General features: G+C 39.4%; 1 protein-coding gene across 3 annotated transcripts in view; it reads left to right on the top strand.

Annotated features, from left to right (window-relative positions):
* LOC311095324 (transcription factor COE3) overlaps nt 1-23,118 on the top strand; it is a 105,478-nt gene that overhangs the window by 71,271 nt on the left and 11,089 nt on the right. For all 3 annotated transcript variants that reach the window (XM_084133794.1, XM_084133795.1, XM_084133793.1), the window contains exons 10-11: nt 255-381; nt 12,062-12,150. In XM_084133794.1, the coding sequence (XP_083989920.1) occupies nt 255-381; nt 12,062-12,150 (216 nt within the window). The remainder of the gene's footprint in view (nt 1-254; nt 382-12,061; nt 12,151-23,118) is intronic.

Genomic DNA, 23,118 nt, shown 5'->3' with positions numbered 1-23,118 from the left:
AAATAAATCAAATTTGTTTCAATAATGTAAACACTCTTACATTTAATGTTTAATATTACATAAAACTTTAGATTTCAAGTTTGAGAGATAAAAACCACAGCACAACAGATCCCACTATATGATTAAAATCTATAACCGTGTCCTTGAGAGTAACGAATCACTATTTAGTTTTATCACATTAACTGTGTTAACATTGGAGACAATGCTTGTGTATTGAGTGCTGACCACTGAACGTGTGCTCCGATGGCTTCTAGCTCATCACACCTCACGCTATTCGGGTGCAGACGCCCCCTAGACACATCCCTGGGGTCGTGGAGGTCACACTCTCTTACAAGTCCAAGCAATTCTGCAAAGGAGCTCCGGGACGCTTCGTCTACACAGGTACACAACACTTTGCAACTGCCTGGAGCCATTGCAACCATCTCCGGCATCAGAATACATTTCTGTCATCTTTCTCAGAGGTCGATTTTTGCATGTGTTCTTTGTCCATTTTGTCGAGTTCCTGCCTTTGTTAGCTTAAAATACTAGGGCTTGTATGCTTTGCTCCCCGTAAAGACGCTTTCCCATGATGGAATACTGTTAGCAGGTCATTCTTGACTCCACACAAGCGGCCGTGTCTTTAGTTTTGGCTGATGTCCATTCTCCTGTGTCCAACAGGCAGGACGAGTATCATTTAGTCAAATCAATGCTTTTCATACACCGATTATTCCATCAGAATAATCCAGATGCCAGTCAAAGTAGGCGAAAGGTCAGATCTAGGACTGTTTGGTGTGATAAGAAAATGTCACAGCGACGGCCATAAAAGAGAAAGAAAGAGAGGCCTGTGTTCAGGCTTTCTGTTATACATCAGCTTTATCTCAGTGTATTTCCCACGTTCTTTGTTCAAAGCGCCTCTCATTCAGATGCATTTGCCATGTAAGCAGCAAAAAGAGACAACTTTACAATAGAGAGGACGGTCCTGTCTTACCTTCGACCATTCCTTTGCAATGCTAATGTCTGCCGGACCGACGAGATGAGTTGACTGACAGCTGTTCGCCGCGTCTGCATTGTGAATAGCTTGAATTTTCTTAAAGTTCAAAAGAATATTCTCAGTGCAATGAAAGCCTGTTGCAAATTGTAAAGATGAATGAAAAAGGACCTGTGGAATATCTCTGAATCAGAAAGAAGAGACAAAAGTAAATGTAAGGTCATACAAGATAGAGGACAATGAGAATATATACACGCGCAAATGATATATTTCTCTATAATAAATAAAAAATAAATATAATATATATAATACAAAAACTACATTATATATATATTTTTAACACACACATATGTATATACATTGTGTTTGTGTATATATATATATATATATATATATATATATATATATATATATATATTATTTTTTTTAGATAGAATTAAATATATAAATATTGACTAAATAAATAGATACATTAATATATGCAGTATATACAGGTATATAAAAAGGAACAGCTGTTCCATTACACCCCAACAGGTGAATGCAAATATTATTTATTTATAATAAATACATAGACTATATACATACACTTTTTTTATATACAGTAGCAATTCCTATAAGAATATAGTTTGGAGACTGAGTGCCTAATCTTTCTGTTTCTCAAAATAATTTTCATTGTACACTGCAAATTAGATTCACACATACATATTTTAGTTTGTGGATGCACTGACATACATCCAGCAACTTATTTACTGTGCCAGAGATGTGTGATATTCATGAATGTGAAATGAAGCGGGCTTTTAAATACTAAATAGGCAGACTGTACATAATTGAAGAGGAATGAGAGTGCATCTAACCTCAGTGATGTCTTTCCCACCAGAGATTTCCCATAAGCCCCAGTGAGCTCAACTTTACACAGCATTCCAGCAAAAAAAAAAAAAAAACTCACTCCTTATCATCAGACACTTCCAAATGAACACAAGCCAGTTTGAATATTTTGAAAGAGATACATTTAGGTCATCAGAAATTAAGTGTTCAGGCCTTAGGGATTGGGAGGAGGATACGTACATTGGCAAAGGAAACTGGCATCTCTGTGCAGACACGCATTATTTTTATCATATTCCTTTTATCTGCTTTTCATTAGCAGTAATGGACCCCAGAAATTCATCAAAGACGGTCAATGTGCCCATTCCACTGATTATAGGTTGACTGTCTTATCTTTGCTGGAGTGCAAAGCAAGAGCAGCAGTGTTCAGAGCATGTCTTCTCTGATACCACTGCCGTTAACACGTCCATCACAGGAAGTGATCTCACAGTCTTCAAACTGAAGCATCTGGGGCCGGTAAAGAGATAGTTCAACTCTCTTCAGCGGGGCTTGATAAAATACAGAATTTAGTACATTAGAATTTATCAATTTGAATTTTGTCACATGGAATTTTTATTTAAATTGGACATTGGAGATTTCAGCACTTATATTGGAATGGCAGGAAAAGGGTTTTACTTTCCAGTTCACAGAAATTAAAAACAAAATCAAACAATCAAATTGCAATTCTGTATCCTGTTTGCTACCACAGTTCAAATTGAAATTATGTTATTTCATTGCTATTAAAGGAGAACTCCGGTCAATTTTAACATTGAGCTCATTTTTCATTGAACACGGTGAATCTGACTGCAGTAGATGTTAAAGATATGAATAAAAATGAAGTTAATTCGGCCAGCGCTCATACCTGTATTTATTTCCTGTTTTCGGTCGAAGTCCACAGTAGTCGATTGTCGAGTTCACGCGCGTGATCATAGGTAACTAACTAACTGCGTGAACTCAACAATCGACTACTGTGGACTTCGACCGAAAACAGGATGTAAATACAGGTATGAACGCTGGCCGAATTAACTTCACTTTTATTCATATCTTTAACATCTACTGCAGTCAGATTCACCGTGTTCACTCTGAAGGAATCACTCACATTGGCTGTGCACTTGTAATGACACATCAAGGATGTTAAGAGACTAAAAGCAGGTTTAAAACTTGCCCCATTGAAGTCAACAGGGTGCACATTTTAAAAAGAGGATAACACGGTGTAGGCAACATCGATTTTTGTTGTTGTTCTCTGTACTGACAGCACTCCAAATTTACAAAAAAATGTTAAAATTGACCGGAGTTCTCCTTTAAAGGCTTTATCAGTTAAATTCTGAATATCACACAACTCTACTCAGCACCTGCTGGCTCTGGCTTTACCATGTCTAGCTCTACAGGGAAATATCAAAGATTGGCTCTGTCCAAATTCCCTGAAAGCATTTCATGTGTGGCATGGGCTAGTTAGGACATCTTGTTAGATTAGCAGAATGTTAAGACCATTCTCACTTTCAGTGTTGCAGCTGGTACCTGATAACTATTACGGCTCTGTTGCTTTCTCACATTTACTCTGTTCTCTCTCGCTCTCCCTTCGGAGAGATCTTCACTCTTATTCTGTTAGTTCTGCTTTCTGCCTGCATGCATCATTAAGTCCTTCAGTCCACCAGCTCATGTCTCACTCTCTCTCTCTGTCTGTCTCTCAGGGGGTTAAGACTCCCCAGGTGTTGGGTTAGAGGAAGGAGGGCGAGATGAGTGTGAAGAGCCTGAGGGTATTGACTTTCCTGGGAAAACACAGCTCTCTAAAATCAGTAGCCAAATACTGCAATAACTCAACAGCCATTGATCCTCTTTCCCCTACGGCCACATTGATCTATACATTACAAGCCCTAAGACTGGCGGCATGGATCCAGCCTACGCTAACACCACCCTCCCAATAGCCAGTAACTTACTGCCTCTGCCATTATAATCATAATAATAATACATGTGACCAGAAGTGATGTACAGTTAAACGACAGCACATCGTGCCCCTGGTTTGCAAGCGTTCAAGCTGTATTTGGGGCATCAAAAAGTCAGCATTTGACTTGGCCTTTTGGGTATACCATTTTATTTGATTGCATCAGTCAAGGAGATCCACCAGAAATAAAACTTGTATCTGAAACATCCTCTCAACTTCCTGAAAGGGGGAGGGCTTATATTCCCTTAGAGATGCTGCATGCATTCCAAGCAATTGCACAATATCCTAGAAACAGAGGCTGAGAGGATACTGGAGGTGCGGGACTGTTAATATGAAGAGCGCTGTTCTCCTGGGTGCCAATGTGCCTGTCAGAACTTGCCTGATACTTTCCAGGCTGACAGCCTTTGGCATTGCAAACAAGAGCTGTAGCATCTTTGCTGGGTGAGACCTTTTGTTTAAAAGATCCAGGGGTCACTTAAATAGGGTGCTGTGTTACAGAATGGGCAGGGACTGGGTGTACTACCTCCCCGACCAACTGCTCAACCCATTCCCGGTACCTTATTTCAGCTTGTTTGAGCATCAATTGTAGAAAAAGGGTTGTTTTGTGAAGCTAATGGCTGTCATGGGGTTGTAGGTTAGGCTGGCACGGTCCCAAAGGGTTAGGAAAGGTGTATATGTTTTTTTGGTGACTTCATACATTATGCTATTCCCAGACTTGAATGTAAAACTAATGCTTACTTTAGGTTCATATTGTGTTATATTGACTTGCAGCTCTGTTAATGGGATAGTTCACCCAAAAAATATCCAAACCTGTATGACTTTCTTTCATCTGTGGAACACAAAAGTTGCCTAGATATTTTGAAAAATGTCTCTGTGCTTGGTTTGTCCATTAAGTATAAGTCAGTGGGATCCAATGTTGTTCTTTTGGATCCCAATACCCTTCATTATACTGACAAACAGTTGAAACATTCTTGAGAATATCTTCAGGTTTGAAACAACATGAGGAGGAGACTAAGAGAATTGTTGGGAGGAAGAGACTAAGGGAATCGTTGTAAGGGTGGGATTGGATGTCAAAGCTACACAACAAAGATTTTCTCAATCTAGCTATGTAATTGCCACAGCCTGGGGCCTGAAGAGTTGATTGGAAAACCACGGAGCACCCAGCTGGTATGAAACTTAAAATCATGGGCTGGATTTGGAACCTGCTCGCTGTGTTCTCACATCAGCCAGAGGTTCTGGCGCCATTCACTACATAAGCTCTTTAATACTGGCACTAAAGCTTAATGGCACAGGCTCTGTGGATGCAGTGGCTGATGTTTCTCAAAAACCGTTCCCATAGCCTGAGCTCAGAGAGGGACCAGGAGCAGTTCACTTGTTGCACAAGCCATGGAACAATGGGCCACTTTGTTACCTTTTCATCCTCGGAGCGGGCAGATGGAACACATTAGCGGAACGTTCCACTGGATGAGCTCTGCAGGGCTGCCGAGCACGTAGAGCAGGACCCGGCATGATGTCATCATTTCGTTCAGTTGTTTCACAGCTTGGACGCCGATGTGTTTGTGAGTCTCGCACTAGGAGGTGGTCTGTCAGCAGCAGTATCCTTACTGTGGCGTATATTGGTGAGATACTTTGACAGTAGCTGAAGTACAGCCTTTTAGTGGAATCCATAACCAGGCTATTGATGTGGTAACTTATGTAATGTCCTATTTCAAATGTTAGAAAAGCAGAAACATCATCATTTTTTTCTTTCTTTCTAACCAAGCAACATAAAGAGTTTGTCAGGAGTATTTATTAATTCATATTTTTGTATTTGAAAAAATGCTAAGGCTGTGCTAAAACAACCATACAGTATATTGATATATACGTACCACAATGCTTTTTCTCATAATATTCCATTGATACTTTAAGATTTTAAATCAATATTTGTTGGTGATGCACCAAAATAAATGCTCGGAATGGAAACCGGAAATTAATAATTTAAAATATTTAAAATATTTAAATCATTTTGTATTTTTAAAATATTGCTCTTTAACTCTGTAGACATAAAACCAGAATTTTTGGTTATATAACACATTTTTACGCTATAAAATGCTTCTTTGACATTAAAAGTAAAAAAAAATTCTACAATTTTCCACTTTTTTGTCCAATTTTTTCTCTTTCAGTGAAAACTAAAAATTCATTTTATTGTATTCATAATTGTATTTGCTTTTGGTGGCCAACATTTTGGTGCATTTGTATTTATTTATTTTTGCATTTCCTACAGTTCCATAATGAAGAAAAAGGTCATCTAAATAAGCATAAACTCTGAGACTATGTTTCTCAGTGCAGTCAAAACCACTCTATGAGGATCAGAGAGATTGAAACTGTATTGATGTATTGAATCAGGACACATGTATTGTGATGTATTTTGTATTGTGACGTAGTTGGCGGTTCTCAGCCCTATAATACACAGCACCAACTCTCAGGCCCTGTTTACACCTGGTATTAAGATGCATAAGCTCGATCGGATCAGAAGTAGACAAGGCAGACACATACCCTTTTACACCAGGTGTTTTAAGGAGTCTCTTATGTCCACTTCTGTCCTGATTTCTTGGAGGGGAGGGTCTATGGGTGGGTAAATGTGTTTTTTCGATCTCTTTCGATCTAATGGACAAAATAAGCTTGAACATGTAGTTGGAAAAACATACGAAGAGCATAAGCTTTCGTTTCTGCTCTGATAGCCGCAAGACCACTCTGAACGCTGCGAGAGTGCGTGTGTGGAATGGTGAGAGAACATGCTTGGTACGTTTTTAGTTTTCAAACCAAACTTGGGTCTCCAGCCAACGTTTAAATCTCATCTGGCTAGCGCGCTTCCCATAATGTTTACTTATTAGGTGAGTAGGCGGAGAGTAGGCGGTCATTTGTGGCTGTTTGAACGCATTTGACCACACAAGCATTTACACTACAAAAGCAATCTAATGCGTTTTCGACTACCTCTGGAAGTGGTCGAAAGTGGACAAGCTCAAAACGTTTTAAACCTTGCCTACTCCTGTATCTAGTGTCATCCACTTGTGATCCGATCGACCAAAACGCATCTTAATACCAGTTGTAAACAGGGCCTCAGATACAGTATGTGGAAATGTGTGTGCTTTGCAGTGACTTGAATGTAGTGAAGCAGAAGTGACAGTAACACACCAAGCTCCTTCTGTTACCCCTACTCTCTCTCTCTTTCTCCTCGGAGAACGAACAGTGATGCAGCCATGCTGATTACCGCTTGCATCCGTTTGCCTTGCCAGCTAGATATGTTAATCATCTGTTAGGTAATTGCCTCTGTAGCGCCTTGATTAAGTTGAGTGACACGTCAAGGAAGTGTGCTTCAAAGCCATACTTCCCCCACCTGAGGAGCCTGTTATTATTTTGGAGTCGCAGCCTAAAGTGTCCCCCCATGAAATCACTAATTATCCAACATTGGTTCCACAGGTCTCCTCTTTAAGAGAAAAGAGACTCCTTTGATAGTGATACGAGTCTCGGCTCTGTAGAGCAATGACACGTTCCCCTGGTGAAGAAAAGCCCTCCTCAGCTCATCAAATGTTCAACCTCCTCCTATTTTAATCCACTGATCTTATTTCCCATCTTGTACATGCATACAGAATGATTGACACCCATGAAGTGATATAGCACTTGTGTTTTCGGGACATCTTGTTGCTCTCCCTTACTATAACGTCAGACCAAATGTGAGAATCATTTTGTTGATTATTATCTGCCCCTAAAAATCCAGACAGTGTTTCATAGTGCGGTGTCACACAGGGGTAAACCAAGGTTAGCTCGGCTTTCGTAATTGCTGCCATAACAGCGAAGCGTGTTCAAGTCGTAATTAAAAGTGTGTGGTTTTTAGTGCGAGCGAGTCTGTGTTGTCTGTGTGTTTGAAGAGGCTGGGGTGGGTTTTTCTTCATCTTCCCTGGTGGCTCTCCACTTTAAAGCAGCCTTGCCTCTACTGTCAATCACAGTTTAAAGTTCATGAAATTTCTATGAGGATCGATCCAGGGAGGAGGAGGTGGTGGGAATGTTTGGGGGTTGCAGGGGTTAGGGATGGGGGAGCGGGCCGAAAATGATTGATCAGAATCTTACTTCTTGTTTTATTCCTTCAGAATGGTGCAAAGAAGCGCATTCTGATTTTCCATCAGTAGCGAAGCGATGTATTTCCACGTGCCACGGCCTTTCTGACGTGAAGACAAAGAGGAGATGGATGGGTTGAAATCGATGACGCGCGCGGGTTTTCAGACGTTTGTCAACAAGCCAGATCTGCGACCTCATGGCGACAGACTAGAACCGGAAAACAAATCGCTTCCTCTCACGTCGCCCAATTGCGCACCTGTAAATGTCTTCCCCCTAAAGAGTAGCGGGGCAATCTAAGTGCGAGATTCCCATCTGCAGGTGAAAGAGCCGCTTGGTGCCATTCTCTCCCATATCAATCATGTAGCACATGAAAATGAGAAATTGAGGCATGTTGCATCGGAATCCGAACCTGCATCAAATTCCCCATTCCATCAATGCGCCTCCCGTGGACAGACCAGGGCTTGATCAAGTGTTTTAGATGGGCCGAGGGCTCCATCTAAAATCATTCAGTCTGCGTTAGAGGGAGACTGCTGAAATAGCCTCTCGCTGAATGGCGCGGACACACGGTTGCGATTGTGGCCTAAGGGGGCATGACTATGCTTACGATCACTGCATCACAGGGGCTAAGGAGGAGAGAACATGAATGGATATGGCACCTAAAAAGCCCCATGTTGTAAGGACAGATGCCATCAGGGAGAGGGGAAACATGATCAGCCGGGAGGCCTGTTGGAAAGTGGGAACAAGAGAAAGTAAATAGAAAAACAGTGGAGGGTAAATAGATGTAAGCCCATTGAAGAGCATGGATGTAAACAAGCGCAAACTAAACGTACATACAGTTGGCGGGAGACGAGTTATTCGGGCTCGGCTGGGAAATGAAGTGCTGTGATAGCTTGTGTAGCAGGGTTGTGTTCCATTCACAATTCGAATTGAGAATGGTTTTTAAATTCCAATTACTTTTCTGATTTTGAATTGAGGTTCAATTCAAATTTGAGACAATTAAAATCAATGGAAATTAAAAGAAAGAGAAATGCCATTTTTAACTAAAAAACAAAGCATGTTGAGACAAACTTTACAATGTGGCTTGTTTTAATGTTTAAGATGTCATTCAAAATATTCCTCTTCCTGTCACTTCATTTCAAATCCCAATTCAACTTCCTGTGTGTTGAGTCAATTCTTCATTTACATTCTCAGCTTTTTTCTCATTCTGGTTGTATATCTTTACCTCTCATCTTTTATTTCCCTCCATAAGACTCATGCTGTAAGCATTGCCCTCATTAGGTCTGGCTATCATGAGTTGGTGCGTGTTGAGTGGTTTCCCAGTCAGCCCTATTTGACCTCTGACTTCTGCAGAGCGTGTAATAAGAACAGAGAGGTATGCCGGGATTGATTTCAGAGTTGCACGCACTACCTCTAATTTGCTAGATAGATGGAGACTCAACAAGCTCATATGTGAGGACAAACGCAGGTGCGCCGCGCAGGTTAACTGCATGTCAGAGGTCAAATGCTCTACGGTTTTGCTGAGAGGATTGTGATGCGTGTCGATGATGATGGGAGACACGATTCAGACTTGACCCTGTCGTGCTGATGATCAAAATTTCGACGTTAATAGAGTTATGCAAGCATATGAGGAAATGCTTTTTTTGTCTTCTATGGCGGCTCATTGTGTTGTCCCGTCCCACTGGACATCTGAAAGAGGAAATCATATTAATCTTTCACTGTTACCTCACACTCCAAAGCAACCTTCTATTTAGCATCAGTAGATCTCAGTGGAGAGTGTGATAACCTTCAAATGAGAACGAGAGAGAGAGAAAAGAGATGTGCAGCCCCACAGCGCCTGCAATAAGGAGATGATTAAATTAATAATAAATATGCAACCCTCTATTCGTCTCCTCCAACACACACACACATACACACATACACTCGCCACCTCTTCAGCGAACTGCATTATCTTTCCCTTTTCGCAATCGCACGTCAGGCACAGCAAAGACGCGTGGATGGCTGAGAGGAAGGGAGAAAAAATCAATACAAATTACGACGGAGAAAGTGGCACTGATGGCTAGAATTGCAGCATATGTTTACACTAAATCAGGCAATCTATCTTCATATGGGCTGTGTAATGCAGGCGGGGTCAGGGTTCGGCCCGTGCACACACACTCTCCAATTACTCCCACTTCTCGGCGGGAGGCAGCCGTATCGATTGGCTGAGAGGACAGAGGCCCTGCAGGCAGCCAATGGGGCGCTGGGGTCAAAGTTCAGGGGGATTTTAATAAGAGAAGTAATGGGCTTAATTTCTTGGGGGTGTGATAGAGAGACAAAGCCCTCCCTCTCATGTCCCCTGTTCAACGGTTCATTAAAGTGCAAGTTTTATGGGACTGCTTTGTGAAATTGCTCTCATGGACGCTCTTCCTCCGTTGTTCCTGTGTCTCTTTCCTTTTCTTTCTTCTCGTCTTATTTTTTCTTTCCTTAACTCTCTTTTGTTCTTATTTGTTAGTTCATTCCTTTCTTCTTTTACATTCCTCCATCACCCTTTCTTCCTTCTTTTGTTATTTTGTTTGTTTTTGTTTGTTCATTCATCTGATCATTTGTTTGTTGTGTTTGTTCATTCATTCATTCATTCATTCATTTGTTATTTCTTTTTCTTTCCTCCCTCCCTCTCCCTTACTTCATTTTTTCCCTTTTCTTTCTTTATTTCCTTCCTTGCAATCCACTTCTTTCTTTCTTTCTTTCTTTCTTTCTTTCTTTCTTTCTTTCTTTCTTTCTTTCCCTTCCTTCCTTATTTATTTCCTTCCTTTCTTTCTTTTTCCTTCCTTCCTTCCTTCCTTCCTTCCTTCCTTCCTTCCTTCCTTCCTTCCTTCCTTCCTTCCTTCCTTCTTTCCTTCCTTCCTTCCTTCCTTCCTTCCTTTCTTTCTTTCTTTCTTTCTTTTTCTTTCTTTCTTTCTTTCTTTCTTTCTTTCTTTCTTTCTTTCTTTCTTTTTCCTTCCTTCCTTCCTTCCTTCCTTCCTTCCTTCCTTCCTTCCTTCCTTTCTTTCTTTTTCCTTTCTTTCTTTCTTTTATCTCTCCTTCTGTCTTGCACTGTTTTTTTTTTCCTGACACTTTATATCCAGATGGCGGCAATTATCGCAAAGCAGACTGTCCAAAAATGACACAACAAAACAATGGCACATAGATCGCTTACTGAGTCTAATAACACTGCCGTTTGATCAAACCGCAGTTCTTCTGACCCGGAGAAGGAACGCGATCGTTTCCACTGTGCCTTTCTCAGAGCGTCCTGAGAGACTGTTCCTTCACTTTCACAGGGGCATTGAGTCACAAAGATCCCCGCACCCCCCCCTCCTCCTCCACAACCGCTGTCACTCCACAAGCTCTTTTCTCCTCCTCGCTGTGAAACCAGCTCAAACAAATTTGATTTAGCAGCTCGCCGAGACCATTCCCGAGGAAAGAAAACAAATATTGTTATAATGGTAATAACATCTATTTGCCACGCACGACAAACGGCACCGGGCCCTTTGAAAAGAGGCCCCTGCTCCTGCGCAGCCACCTTATTCTTATTCATGAAAGCACCGCTTATGCATATTAGTGCAAACTAGGTATTCTACTCGCTAGCATTTGGACTGTCAATCATCCTTACGGAATACAAGAGGCAACGGTGACAAAAGCGGACCGGGCAAGAAGGCTGACAAATTGTCCCCAAAGTCAAATTTGACAGCCTTTTATGATTAATGGGCTTGATTATGGAGAAATATCTCCCTAACTGCTTTCCGGGTGTTTCTTTCTGCCTTCGTACCGCGACGGAGAGATGGAAAAGAGGGGAAAAGAGGAGGTGCTGTTTGCTGTGAGAGAATGAAATAAAACGTGTGCAGGGTTGAGAGAAAAGAGAGGAATTGAATTAGGCAGGAAAGGTTAGAGTTTGGGAATAAAGAAGTGTAAAGGGGGACAGGAAGGCCATAGGGCCTCACTAAACACTTCATAAAACAAATTCACACAGGGGGAAGCTTGGATTGATGCCACAGGACAAATGTAAACAAATATACAGGGACAAATGTACATACACACGCACTGATATTTAATCCTTCTGAACTCTGGGGCGTCATGGCAGAGAACTCTGGGAAATGGACGAGATGACATAATGGCCTGTTTCTGAGAGAATTGCAGCCATTTAAATCAAATAAACATCTTATTTTCGGTTTGTCCCGCAGCTCTGAATGAACCCACCATAGACTACGGTTTCCAGAGGCTACAGAAGGTCATCCCTCGCCACCCTGGAGACCCAGAGAGGTTACCTAAGGTAAGTGCGGTCTGAAGTAATTGCTTTCGCTGCATATTTTTTCTGTTCAATCAAAATAACACATTTTGCTGTTCCTGGCCGTGTTTTAGATTTACACAACCTCTCTTGTTTTTGAAAGAAAAGCTTGACATAAACTTTAAAATAGGTGTAAAACATTCGCAAGATGGGCATTTAGTATTTCAGCCTCCGATTTGGCTTTGCATCTCCTTTCTTGCTGCAAAGGATGGGTGTTTTCTGTGTCTGTGAAGCAAACCTTGATTCTGAAAGCCTGAGGGTCTTCTGTTTGATAGCGTAGAAGAGCAGCTCGTTCCAGCTTGTGAATGAAAAAACAACTGTTTGTGTGATGCGGGCTTTGAGAGGGTGAGATGGAGGTTAGATCTGTGCTGTTATCCATGCTGGTGGCATATTGCAGCTTTGGGGCAGCAACAAGCAACAAATCAAAGAACAAAGCTGATATGCAACGGGTGCAGACTGTGTGTATATATACAAAACACACATGCATACGCACACACATCGAGTCGAGCGCAAAAACCTGATGTGCCGTCAGGTGCCCTGGGCGGTTTGCCGCCTGGTTAGTATGAAAAGATTATTTTCCCCTAAAAAGGCAGGAAGCTAAGTGAGAGAGATTCTTTCGGGCAGGGCTCTGGTGTAGGAGGGGATCAGATCTGATGCGGACTGACACTTTAAAACAGCTGCCAAATTGAAACCATTTATCAAAATCTGACATCTGAGATCCAGTCACCAAAAAAGCAGTTTATTTGTAAATTGATACTAATAGTGAGCATACATTGTCTGGCTGCTTTGATGCTGTGATACGTGGCAAGGGGAGACCGCCAGCTATCACCTCTTATATACTTATACATTCAAGAGGAAAACTCAATAAGAATGTAGACAGTTTTTTTTTTTTTCTGTTCCTGGTGCCTCGTTTTTTGACACAGGCCTATAAATAAATAACCAAGTAAATACATAAGGCAGGAAAGGAGGTAAATAAATAACTAAGTGAATGAATAAGTAATTGAGCATGCAAATAAGTAAATAAATTGGGCCAAGCCAAAAAGGGCAAAATATTTAGTGGTCTTTTTTTAATCACAAATCAATGGTCAGGAAATTAGCAAGAATTTGCACAAATACTGTAGATAAAGTAACTTAGCACGGATTAGCCTTCCCAAACTTGCAGACAGCTTTTTGCAGAAAGACGTGTCAGTCACTCAATGTTGATGGCTTCAAACAGTTCATTGGTAGTTGAAAAATGTCTCCCAGTTCGTTTGAGTTTAATGTGAGACCAAATATTCACTATAGGGTTCAAATCTAGACTCGGACCAGGCCAAAACATGAGCATGATGGACTTGTTCTCTTGGTTGACTTTGCAGTTTGAGCAGGAGCATTGTCTTGTTGAAAAATAACATCTGATCATTCCTCTTTAGATAACTTTTCACCCGTGGGAAGCAAGCTATTCTGCAATATTCTCCTGTACACCAAAGCATTAAATGACTTTTCACCGTGAAGTAGCTCACAAATACCAGCAGCTAAAAGCCTCCCCACACAATGACACACTTCCTCCATGCTTCTGTGTGGTAGAAATGCTTTTTACTATCATATTTCTCACCAGATGTTTGAAGACTGGAGCATCACTCCACACACAACTTTCCATTTTCTGCCAAAAACTTCATTCTGTCTTTTGATGTTTTTCTGAGACAGCAATGGCTTTATAAGTAGTGCATTTGCTTAAATTTCCTGACCAATAATTTGTGGTTAAGTCAATTAAAGGCTTAGTGTTTAGTCATTTGGGGCTTGGTCCATTTTTTTTTTTTGTGTATAACCGAATTGTTTCACAGTATGACAGAGTTTGACTGTGAATTTTACATTTACTTGACTCCTTCCAAAATCCTGATCGGATCTGCAGTGTGTGTGCCAGTGATGGCCCCAGCATTTAGAAACCCAGCTGTGTTTGTCTGACGACCTTTGCCGGGGCCAGGCATGTATCAGGTTTATCTATAATTTCATTTCCAGTCCCAAGTTTGGCCGTGAGCACACACCTCTCCGTCCAGATAGATCATGAATATGGACGTGATTCAGGACGCTCCTCTGTCCCGCAGGCAGCTGCGTTTCTCTCTGGCATTCGGGACACACGTTCGCTGGCAGTCCCAGGTTACCGCGAGGTTAACGACCTGTGAGATCCTCTCGAAAGGACACCTGGATTATGGCGTGTCTTATGAACTCAGAATGGTGGTCTCTCTTAGCAAATGAGTCTGCTTCCAACACAAGACAATCAAATGCACATTAAATTAAACGAAAAGTCATGTTGTTTGCATTCTGAAATGGGGTTTCTGCTCACTCAGAGAGAATATGTACTGTATGTACATGTGGTAGCTCTCTGAAGCCCTGGACAAAAGTAGAATATGGAGACGGGGGCTAGTTGTCACACTTTTTACTTAAGTCAATTTCTGTATGGATGTGAATCTTGACCTTAAAAAGCTATTGAACATTACAACTATGATTGCCCAGGAAAAACTTTTGTTTTGACAGGTCATATTGTTACACTATACGCGGTAACTTTGATTAACAATTTAATTAACAGACATTAATCAGCATATTTTAGGATTTCAGCTTAAATTAAACAGCAAATTAATTGTGAAACAAAAAATAATCAATTAAAAAAAAAACAGCAGATATTTATATTAATAAAGTCCATAAAGTAAACCTGTGACTTGTTCATTTGAATTGACAAAAATGTTTCTAATTAAAAGGGCTTTTGGATGTTTCGATGACATCCAACAAACCAACATAAAAAGCTACTTTTAAAGTAAATACATTTGTGCAGTTTTGGCTTATTCAGATATTGCTTGCGTGACAACTAGCCCCGGTCTGCTTTTTAAGCCCTGTTTATACTTACGTCTTCTTTAAGAGGAAGTATGTTATTGACTTCCTTTGCCTTGTCATGTTGGAGCATTTTACTTTATCAGATGCTCTTTATTAGCACGATAAGCTTGTGTGTGTGTGTGTGTGTGTGTGTGTGTGTGCGTGTGCGTATGTGTGAAAGTTGTAATGTTATGTATGTATGTGTGTGTGGTGGACCTCTGCTCACCAGGCTCAGTGTGTGTGTGTGTGTGTGTGTGTGATTTATCATTGTTAGGGGACCTGTCGGATGGCTTGCTCTCCCGGGTCAGCTGATCTGCTCTCGCCGGGCGCTTGAGAACCATCCTCCCATAATTGAGCCCCTGGAAAGAAAGCAAGGGGAAAACAGGAGGAAGAAAAGATAGGAGGAAGATAGAAACAGGCTTGTCGGGAGACTTCAGGACCTTCAGGACTAGAAAGCCGAGAGCCGGGCCAATCTTAAGTCAAACAGACTCACCTTGTTACCTGTGCTGAATGAACTGTAGAGCTTCCGAGCAACTCCTTGTGACCCACCCACACACACACACACACACACACACACACAGAGAGAGACAGCAGGGGGCCAGGAGTGTTGAGATGGTTTCATGCTGTGATGCTGGGCTGTGGAGGTCTGTGAAAAGGAAAAGGAGAGGAACACGGCATCTTGATGCACCGTAACACGTGCTCTCTGCCTTTTGGCAGGTAGAGTGAAGAGATTAACATGCAGACATGAATCCAGCTCATCCAGAACACCTCTCAGGGGAAGGAGCCGCTCGCATGCCTCCCTGAGCGAATCTCTCGTAGAGTCCGAACCCTTCCCGGCCTGTCTCTTAAAAAGAAAGGTTCCAATTAGAACCGAAAAGAGTTTTACAGACATTTGTTCAACAAAGAGAGAACTTTTTTGTTACGATGTTCTCGGGCAGTCTGATGCTAATGCTAAAAACAATGCTAAATGCAAATTCTAAAATGCAGCTTAGCATATAATTGCACTTTTGGATAACAAAATAATAGGCTTTTAAAAGGGAGGAGATGTGTTTGATGTTGTATTTGATGTTGGGGATGAATCTGAACAAACGGTAGCACTTTATTTTACAGTCCTGTTCCCCATATACTATGTACTTATTACAGTAATTACAATAACTGGGTTATATTGAACCTGATCCTACACCTAAACCTAACCTTAACCCATGTAGTTACCTTATTACCTTTTTCTTAGGTAAGTACACTGTAAGTACATGTAAGTGCACATACTGTAAAGTAAAGTGTAACCGAACAAACTTTATTACCTGTCACTTGGTAAAATGGCTAATACTAAATGATCATATTTTGCCAAGTGTTTATTTACAGTGTAATTTTAGTATTATGTATATATTATTATTAACATTTTAAATTAGCTTTATTTTTATATTTTCAATTTACATTTTCAATTTTAGTTTAAATTAGTTTTTTTTTATTACTATATAGGTCTGATTGATTTTTATTTCCATTTTAGTTGTTTATTTATTGCCAGTTAGTTATTTTAGTGTTTCAACTTAAAATAATTTCATACAATTTTTACGTTTTATTTTAATTCAGCTTTATTTCAATTAACAAAAATTTTTTTTAATAGTTTTAGTTAATAATAATAAATCTTGCCATGCAGGTAAATCACACTTCTGCTATTGTTTATGCGTTTAAAAAACTTTTCCTTTTCAGATTAATAATTTTGCAAGACATTTTGACGTGTTGACATTTGCGCTAAGGGTGCCCAGAGGCTGTTTGGGTTGCGAGATAAAGCTCACACGATTGTGTTGATATGGAAATTACCAATAGTGTGAAGTCATCTAATTTGCATCCTAAAAAACACAATAACATTTAATTAAAAAAACAAAACAATTTAATGTCTCAAGAGCCATAAAGCCATCTCAAGAACCTTTTTTTTTTCTTTTTCTTTTTTTTCAAGAGGGTCCTATAAAGCTGCAAACAATTTAGCAAAAGTTATTTTTCAGAGTATATGTAGGAACGGGGGGTGATGGAGTGGGCCGATTCCTCCAGTCGCTGACCCTGCAGAGGATCACTCACGGTCCTCTTGGTAGCACAAGAGACACTCCTGCCTCGTCCTTAACCTGTTATGCAAGGGACCCTCCGTAAGATCCCATCACCTGATCCCCAACATTACCTGGGACTCCCGGGTGAGGAAGAGAGAGGGTGTCGAATTGGGGCTCTGCTAAGAAAGACCACCACCCTGGAGTAATAAAGATCACAGGATGACTAATTGTATGCCTGGCAGGCGGCAGATCTTTACACCTCGACAGTCAGCTAATAAGACAAAAGGCCCAGCGCCGGTCTCTCCCAGGGCCGGGTGGCACACCTCTGGAGCCCAGACTGGGGTCAGGCGCTCAGGCCGACCGGCTGTAATCATCAGCGGGTCCACTCGAGGGCAACTGCCACCTTATCAATCATTGATTGCATTTCATTAGGGGTTCAACAGAGTGAGTATTGAGCCTCCAAGTGATATTGAGGTTATAGAGCAGCTTGACTACAGGGAACGCAGTGCTGATTTGTGCTGGCAGACTTAATTTGAGAGGAATGTGCCGGACTTTTTGTTTTGGCTGAGAAAGTGTGATGTGAAATAGTTTGTAGAGATGTGTGAGGGGAACGTGTGTAGAGTAGCCGCAGGTCGTTCTGTAGACGCCACATAAATAATGAAGTAAAGCTAAGTCCACAGAGCAGAACTGTACAGTTTATTCACCTCGTGGCTGTTTGAAGTCATTTTATATATCTCTCTCCTTTTTCTCTGTTTCTGCATGCCTCACTTTCTTATGTTTCTCAAATAATTATTTTCTTTTTATATTTTACAGGCTAACCAAAATAGTTTAGTTTTACAATTATAAATTTATGTACTTTTTTTTTTTTTATCCAAAGCGACTTGCAAATGAGGAATACAACAAAGCTATGAAAAAAATACATTATTAATATCACAAAACACTTTTACAGTGCACTTAAAAACGTTTTCACTAATCCTGAATGATACAGCTCAGGGACACATTCAAACAAAAATACATTTTGCATTATTATTATTATTGTTATTAATCACAGTTGCTGCAGTATAACAATAATTTTTATTTTTTAACAATCTTCTTTTTTTTTTTTTTTACGTTGCTCATGTTGCTGACTAGCCCATGAAAAAAGAGGCCATCCCAAAGTCTTGATGATAGTCTGGTCCTTAAATTTGCCACATATCTCTGCTTTACTCTAAGTCTATAGGATTTTATTTTATTGTCCATTTAATAATATAAAATCTGATCACTTACAAGCCTCAAGATGACTTAAGTTTATACACTGTAAAAAGTGATTTTTCTGAGAGAAATTTTTTCCAAAATAAATCCTTCAATATTTTTTTTATTTTTTTTCAGTGTACTTAGGGTTTGGCATTTAATAAAATCTCTAAACCAATGTAAGAGAGAAATTTACCCCTAAACCAATCATACTTGAATTTTTTATAATTTCTTTATCCAAATACTACAAGTTTTATTAGATTATTTGTACATTATGTAAACACAGAACATACAGACTACTAAATCTGTGCGTGATTTCTTGTTTTGTTTAATGCAAGAATGTTGTATTTGTCAATGTGTGTGAAGATGTGAACAGTTAAGCACGAGTAAATGTGTGTGTGTGTTTTAACGGAAGTGCTTGTGTGTGCGTTCATGTTGTGCCAAAGGGCCCGTGGCAGGGTGTCGTAGCCAGCGAGCATCAGAGACATTAACTAACTTCTGTTTTATAATGGAGATTAATGAACTGAACCGGGGCCAGAGGGAAGACAGGACAGGAGAGGAGAGCAAAGGAGAAAGAGGGTATGAAAAAGAAAGAGAGAGAGAGACCGAGATGAGGGGTGTGCTGCCAGTGCCAAGGCTGTGTTGGTGACAGATTGCCCACTGGGTGTGGATGGCAGAGCGCTGTTGAACCAGGGACAGGTTGGGCGGCTGGGGCCGGACACGGGGAACTGCAGCGGGGAGGCGGCCTGGAACAAGAGCCCCATACCTGGACAGCATCAGGCACGAGAGCAGGGGACAACCAAACCACAGAGACACGTACAGATGGGCAGAGAGAGGGAGGGAGGACTGATAAAGAAACACCCACAGGAACACTGTAAGAGAGGGACGACCTGACGTACAGTAAAACAAGAAATACTTTATGACCAGGTGCGCACACACACACTTAAAACACTGCACTCATAAGCACGCGCTTTACGCTAATAGATGCATATAACAATAATGCAAAACAATACAATAATCAGAAAGAGCTTTAATACCAAGTTTGCTTGCGCACACAATTTTTCCAGTGCACGCATGTAAATACAACAAGACACAAAGAATTAAAATATGAAAAAGTATAAAGACACAGTTAGGTTAAGACAGAATATACATATTTACAACTTTATGGATAATATACAGTAGTATACTATAAAAAAAAATAAAAAAAGATGTATACTGCAAAACAGTATATGATCAATAAGTTATGACAACATGTGTTTATACATTGCTTTAACTCGTCAAAATAAGTTAAGCAATTTTCAACTTTTATTTATAAGTTATACAAGATTTAACTCATTTTTAAAGTCAGATTAATGTAAAGTTGATTGTACTTTAAACGTTAAGGCAGCAACTTATTTTATTACAAGATATTGCACTAAGCAGAGGGAGTATATAAATATGTATTATTCGTATACTAAATGAATAATAAAAAAGATTTTGTTACCTTAAATAGTTTTTTCTACCTAATTTGACATTTAAAATCAATTTTGTTGCTGTAACCTAATTAAATAAGGTTGATTTTGTCATATTAAATAAAATGTTTGGTTTTAATGTTTGTTCATCTGGTATAAAAATTTTACAGTGCAATAAAAACACGTTTTTAATAAAACTATACACCCCGGACAGACATTCAGATTACATGTATCTCTTATTTTATATTATATTATATTATATTATATTATATTATATTATATTATATTATATTATATTATATTATATTATATTATATTATATTATATTATATTATATTATATCAATTTTATTAATGATATTATATTATTACTATTTTATTACTATATTATTACTATATTACAATATTCAAAAAACAGTGAAATTGTTATAATAATAGTTAAATATTATTTTTGTGTAAATATTGCACAGGTTGTTTCGGGAGGTCTTGTTTGGGTGTTTTAAAGATGCTCTTGTTCTCGTTCTATTCTAATCATGTCACTTTTTTTATTCACTTTTGGAGTTTACAAAACGAGTTCCTACTAATCACATTATAACTAATGTAAAGGTTGAATAAACATGTTATATTGAATAATGCAGGAACAACAGAGCACAAGGTCTCAACTCTCTCTCTCTCTCTCTCTCTCTCTCTCTCGCTCGTGTTTGTCATTGACTTGAGCCATCTGTGAGGATCGTTACTGCTCGTTGTTGATTGGCTGAGGAAGGACTGTTAGTTCTAAGGTCATATTTTGTCGTGGGAAATGCAAGTAAATGAGGATGAGGAGGAGGAGGAAGCCTAATGCCCCAATCTCCATATGCCCCCCGATCCTCTCTCGAGTGCGTGTGTGTATGTATGAGCACTACCACGCAAACAGTCCCAGATGAGCTCTTAAAGTTAAACTCCAAAGGAATATCACAATATTTGGTGGTTTCCTGAGCATGTTTCTGCCTCTCTGCCTGATCTGAAGGCCACTGTTGTTCTTCCTCGTAAATGTAACAGTTTCCACACAGTGTGTTCAGAAACTCAGCCAGAAAGTGTTCAGTTTCAGGGCCTCGTGGCCTGGCATATAACAGTCACTAAGAGCTGCACTTCACAGATGCAGGCATGACATACAGTAGATGTGAGAAACCTGAGAGCTAATGTTCCAACATCTGCATGTATTAAGGCATAGTGTGTATGGTGCGTATTTCTGGCCTTGATGCACTTTTTGGGGACAGACAGTCTAAAATGTCCCTAGATATAAGAACAATCTGAAAATGTTTTTGTTGATATATTCATAAAACGAAATGGTTTGTAAATAGTGTCTTTATTCATTTCTAAAAATGCTAAAAGCTTTGTTTTAAGGTTAGGGATATAGTTTAATTTACGGACAATACATTGAAAAGTAAGATTTGTTTTAAGATTTTATTTAATTTTTACTTACATTTATTTACTTATTACTTATTTGAGAACTAATGTTCCAGCATGAACTCTGCATTTTTTATTATTAAGTATTATATTTGTGTATTTTAGCTTCATTTGTGTGTGTTTCTAGCCTAGATGAACTTTTTGGGGGACACAATTTCAGAGAAATGGCCATAGAAATAAGAAAAATCTAAATCTAAATCTTCAGAAAATGGTTCGTAGATAACGTTGTAAAACGAATAAAAGAGACAGAATAGTATTTTTTATACTATTTTTGAAAAGGAACCCCAGATGTCTAAACAGCAAATTCCTAAATGTAATAATCAGATTCAACAATAACAACGGTGTAAATAAAATCGGCTAAAGTAAAGTACACAGCCATATTAATTATTCATACCCTGGTGTATGCTGGGAACACCTGTGCCGTAAAGCTAAGTGTATTTTACTTTATACCTTTCAAATATACTCAGATTTGTGAATAGGGTTTTCTGCTTTGCGATCGATACTTGTTTGTAAATATAAGCAATATTTACTTTAATTTCAACATGCTTGAATTGTGTACAAATGTAGAATTAGTGTAATATTTCCAATGTGCGTGTGCGTGTGTGTGTGTGTGTACAGACACAGGCTGTTGTTCTCACAGTACAGTAATGATAGGTTTGCCAGCAACCCCAGCTGCCTCTTACCTGGCAACTCTTGAGGGAGAAAAACAACTAGAACTTCCCCTCTTCATCCCTCTCTCTCTCTCTCTCTCTCTCTCTCTCTCTCTCCTAACATACTCACTCACTCACTCACTCACTCAGTTCCACTTTATTTGTGCACATTTCCCTCACTTTGTCTTCTTCTGTCTTCTCTCTGTCCCTCGAGTCTTTTTTCCTTTGTTTTCTTCCAACCCTTTCCCCCTTTGCTCATCTTTCAGCGCTGTTTTCTGTCTGCATCTCTCTCTTTCACCTCTCGTCATGAGATTTACAATTACTCTGCTGTTTCCTCTCTTTCTCCTGCTCTCTTTTTTGTCGTTTTATCCTGATTTCATGAACTGCATCTGTAGTTCTTTGGGTCAATCTTTTCTCTCTTTGTCTGTGTTTACTCTATACTTTCATCTGTCTCTTTCTTTGTTTCCTGTCCTCATACAGTCATGTGAAGTGTGTTTTGTGTGTGTGTGTGTGTGTGTAGGGTAGGTTTCAATGTAATACCCCAGGGAGCTCCAGTAGAGGTTGCCATAATACCAGCTCTGGCTTCCTCTGTATCACCTCCACACCTCTCTGTCTGTCTCTGAATGCTGTGTGTATGAGAGAGAGGAGGGGGGGGGGGGGACTCCTCTTTAGCCTGAACATGGTGACTCAAATATACAAATCTAAAAGTTGTTTATTGACATCAGTGGTTACATGAAGAATCATCCACAGTGGAAAAGGGTTCTTTATTTTTTATTTTTCAAATGTTCTTCACAGTAAGAAAAAAGTATTCTTTTTAGAAATGTTCACTGAAAGGTTCTTTGCGGAACTAAAAATGGAACATTAAAATGATCAAATGGGACATTAAAGATCTTTATACTGTTACAAAATATTTAAATTTCAAATAAATGCTGTTCCCACAAAAAAATTAAGCATTAAACTGTTTTCAACATTGATAATAATAAGTAATGTGTATTTAGCATCAAATCAGCATACACTGTAAAACTGTAAAAATATTTTCATGATTTATTATCACAACTTTTTATCTTTTGTCAAATCAACTTAGATAATTAATGTGGTTCAGATAACATACTATTTTGAGTGTATGTTAATTAAACCAATCTCCTTCATTGTATTAACTCAAACTTTTAAATTCAACTAACTCAAAATTTTAAGGCAACCAGGTAACTTACTTTTTTACGTTAAACCAACAGTAACTTTTTACAGTGTATGATCATGAATGATTTCTGAAGGATCATGTGACACTGAAGAT

Source organism: Abramis brama, assembly GCF_963993115.1.
Source record: "Abramis brama genome assembly, chromosome: 13".
Lineage (NCBI taxonomy): Eukaryota > Metazoa > Chordata > Actinopteri > Cypriniformes > Leuciscidae > Abramis > Abramis brama.
This window is presented reverse-complemented; position numbering and strand designations above follow the sequence as displayed.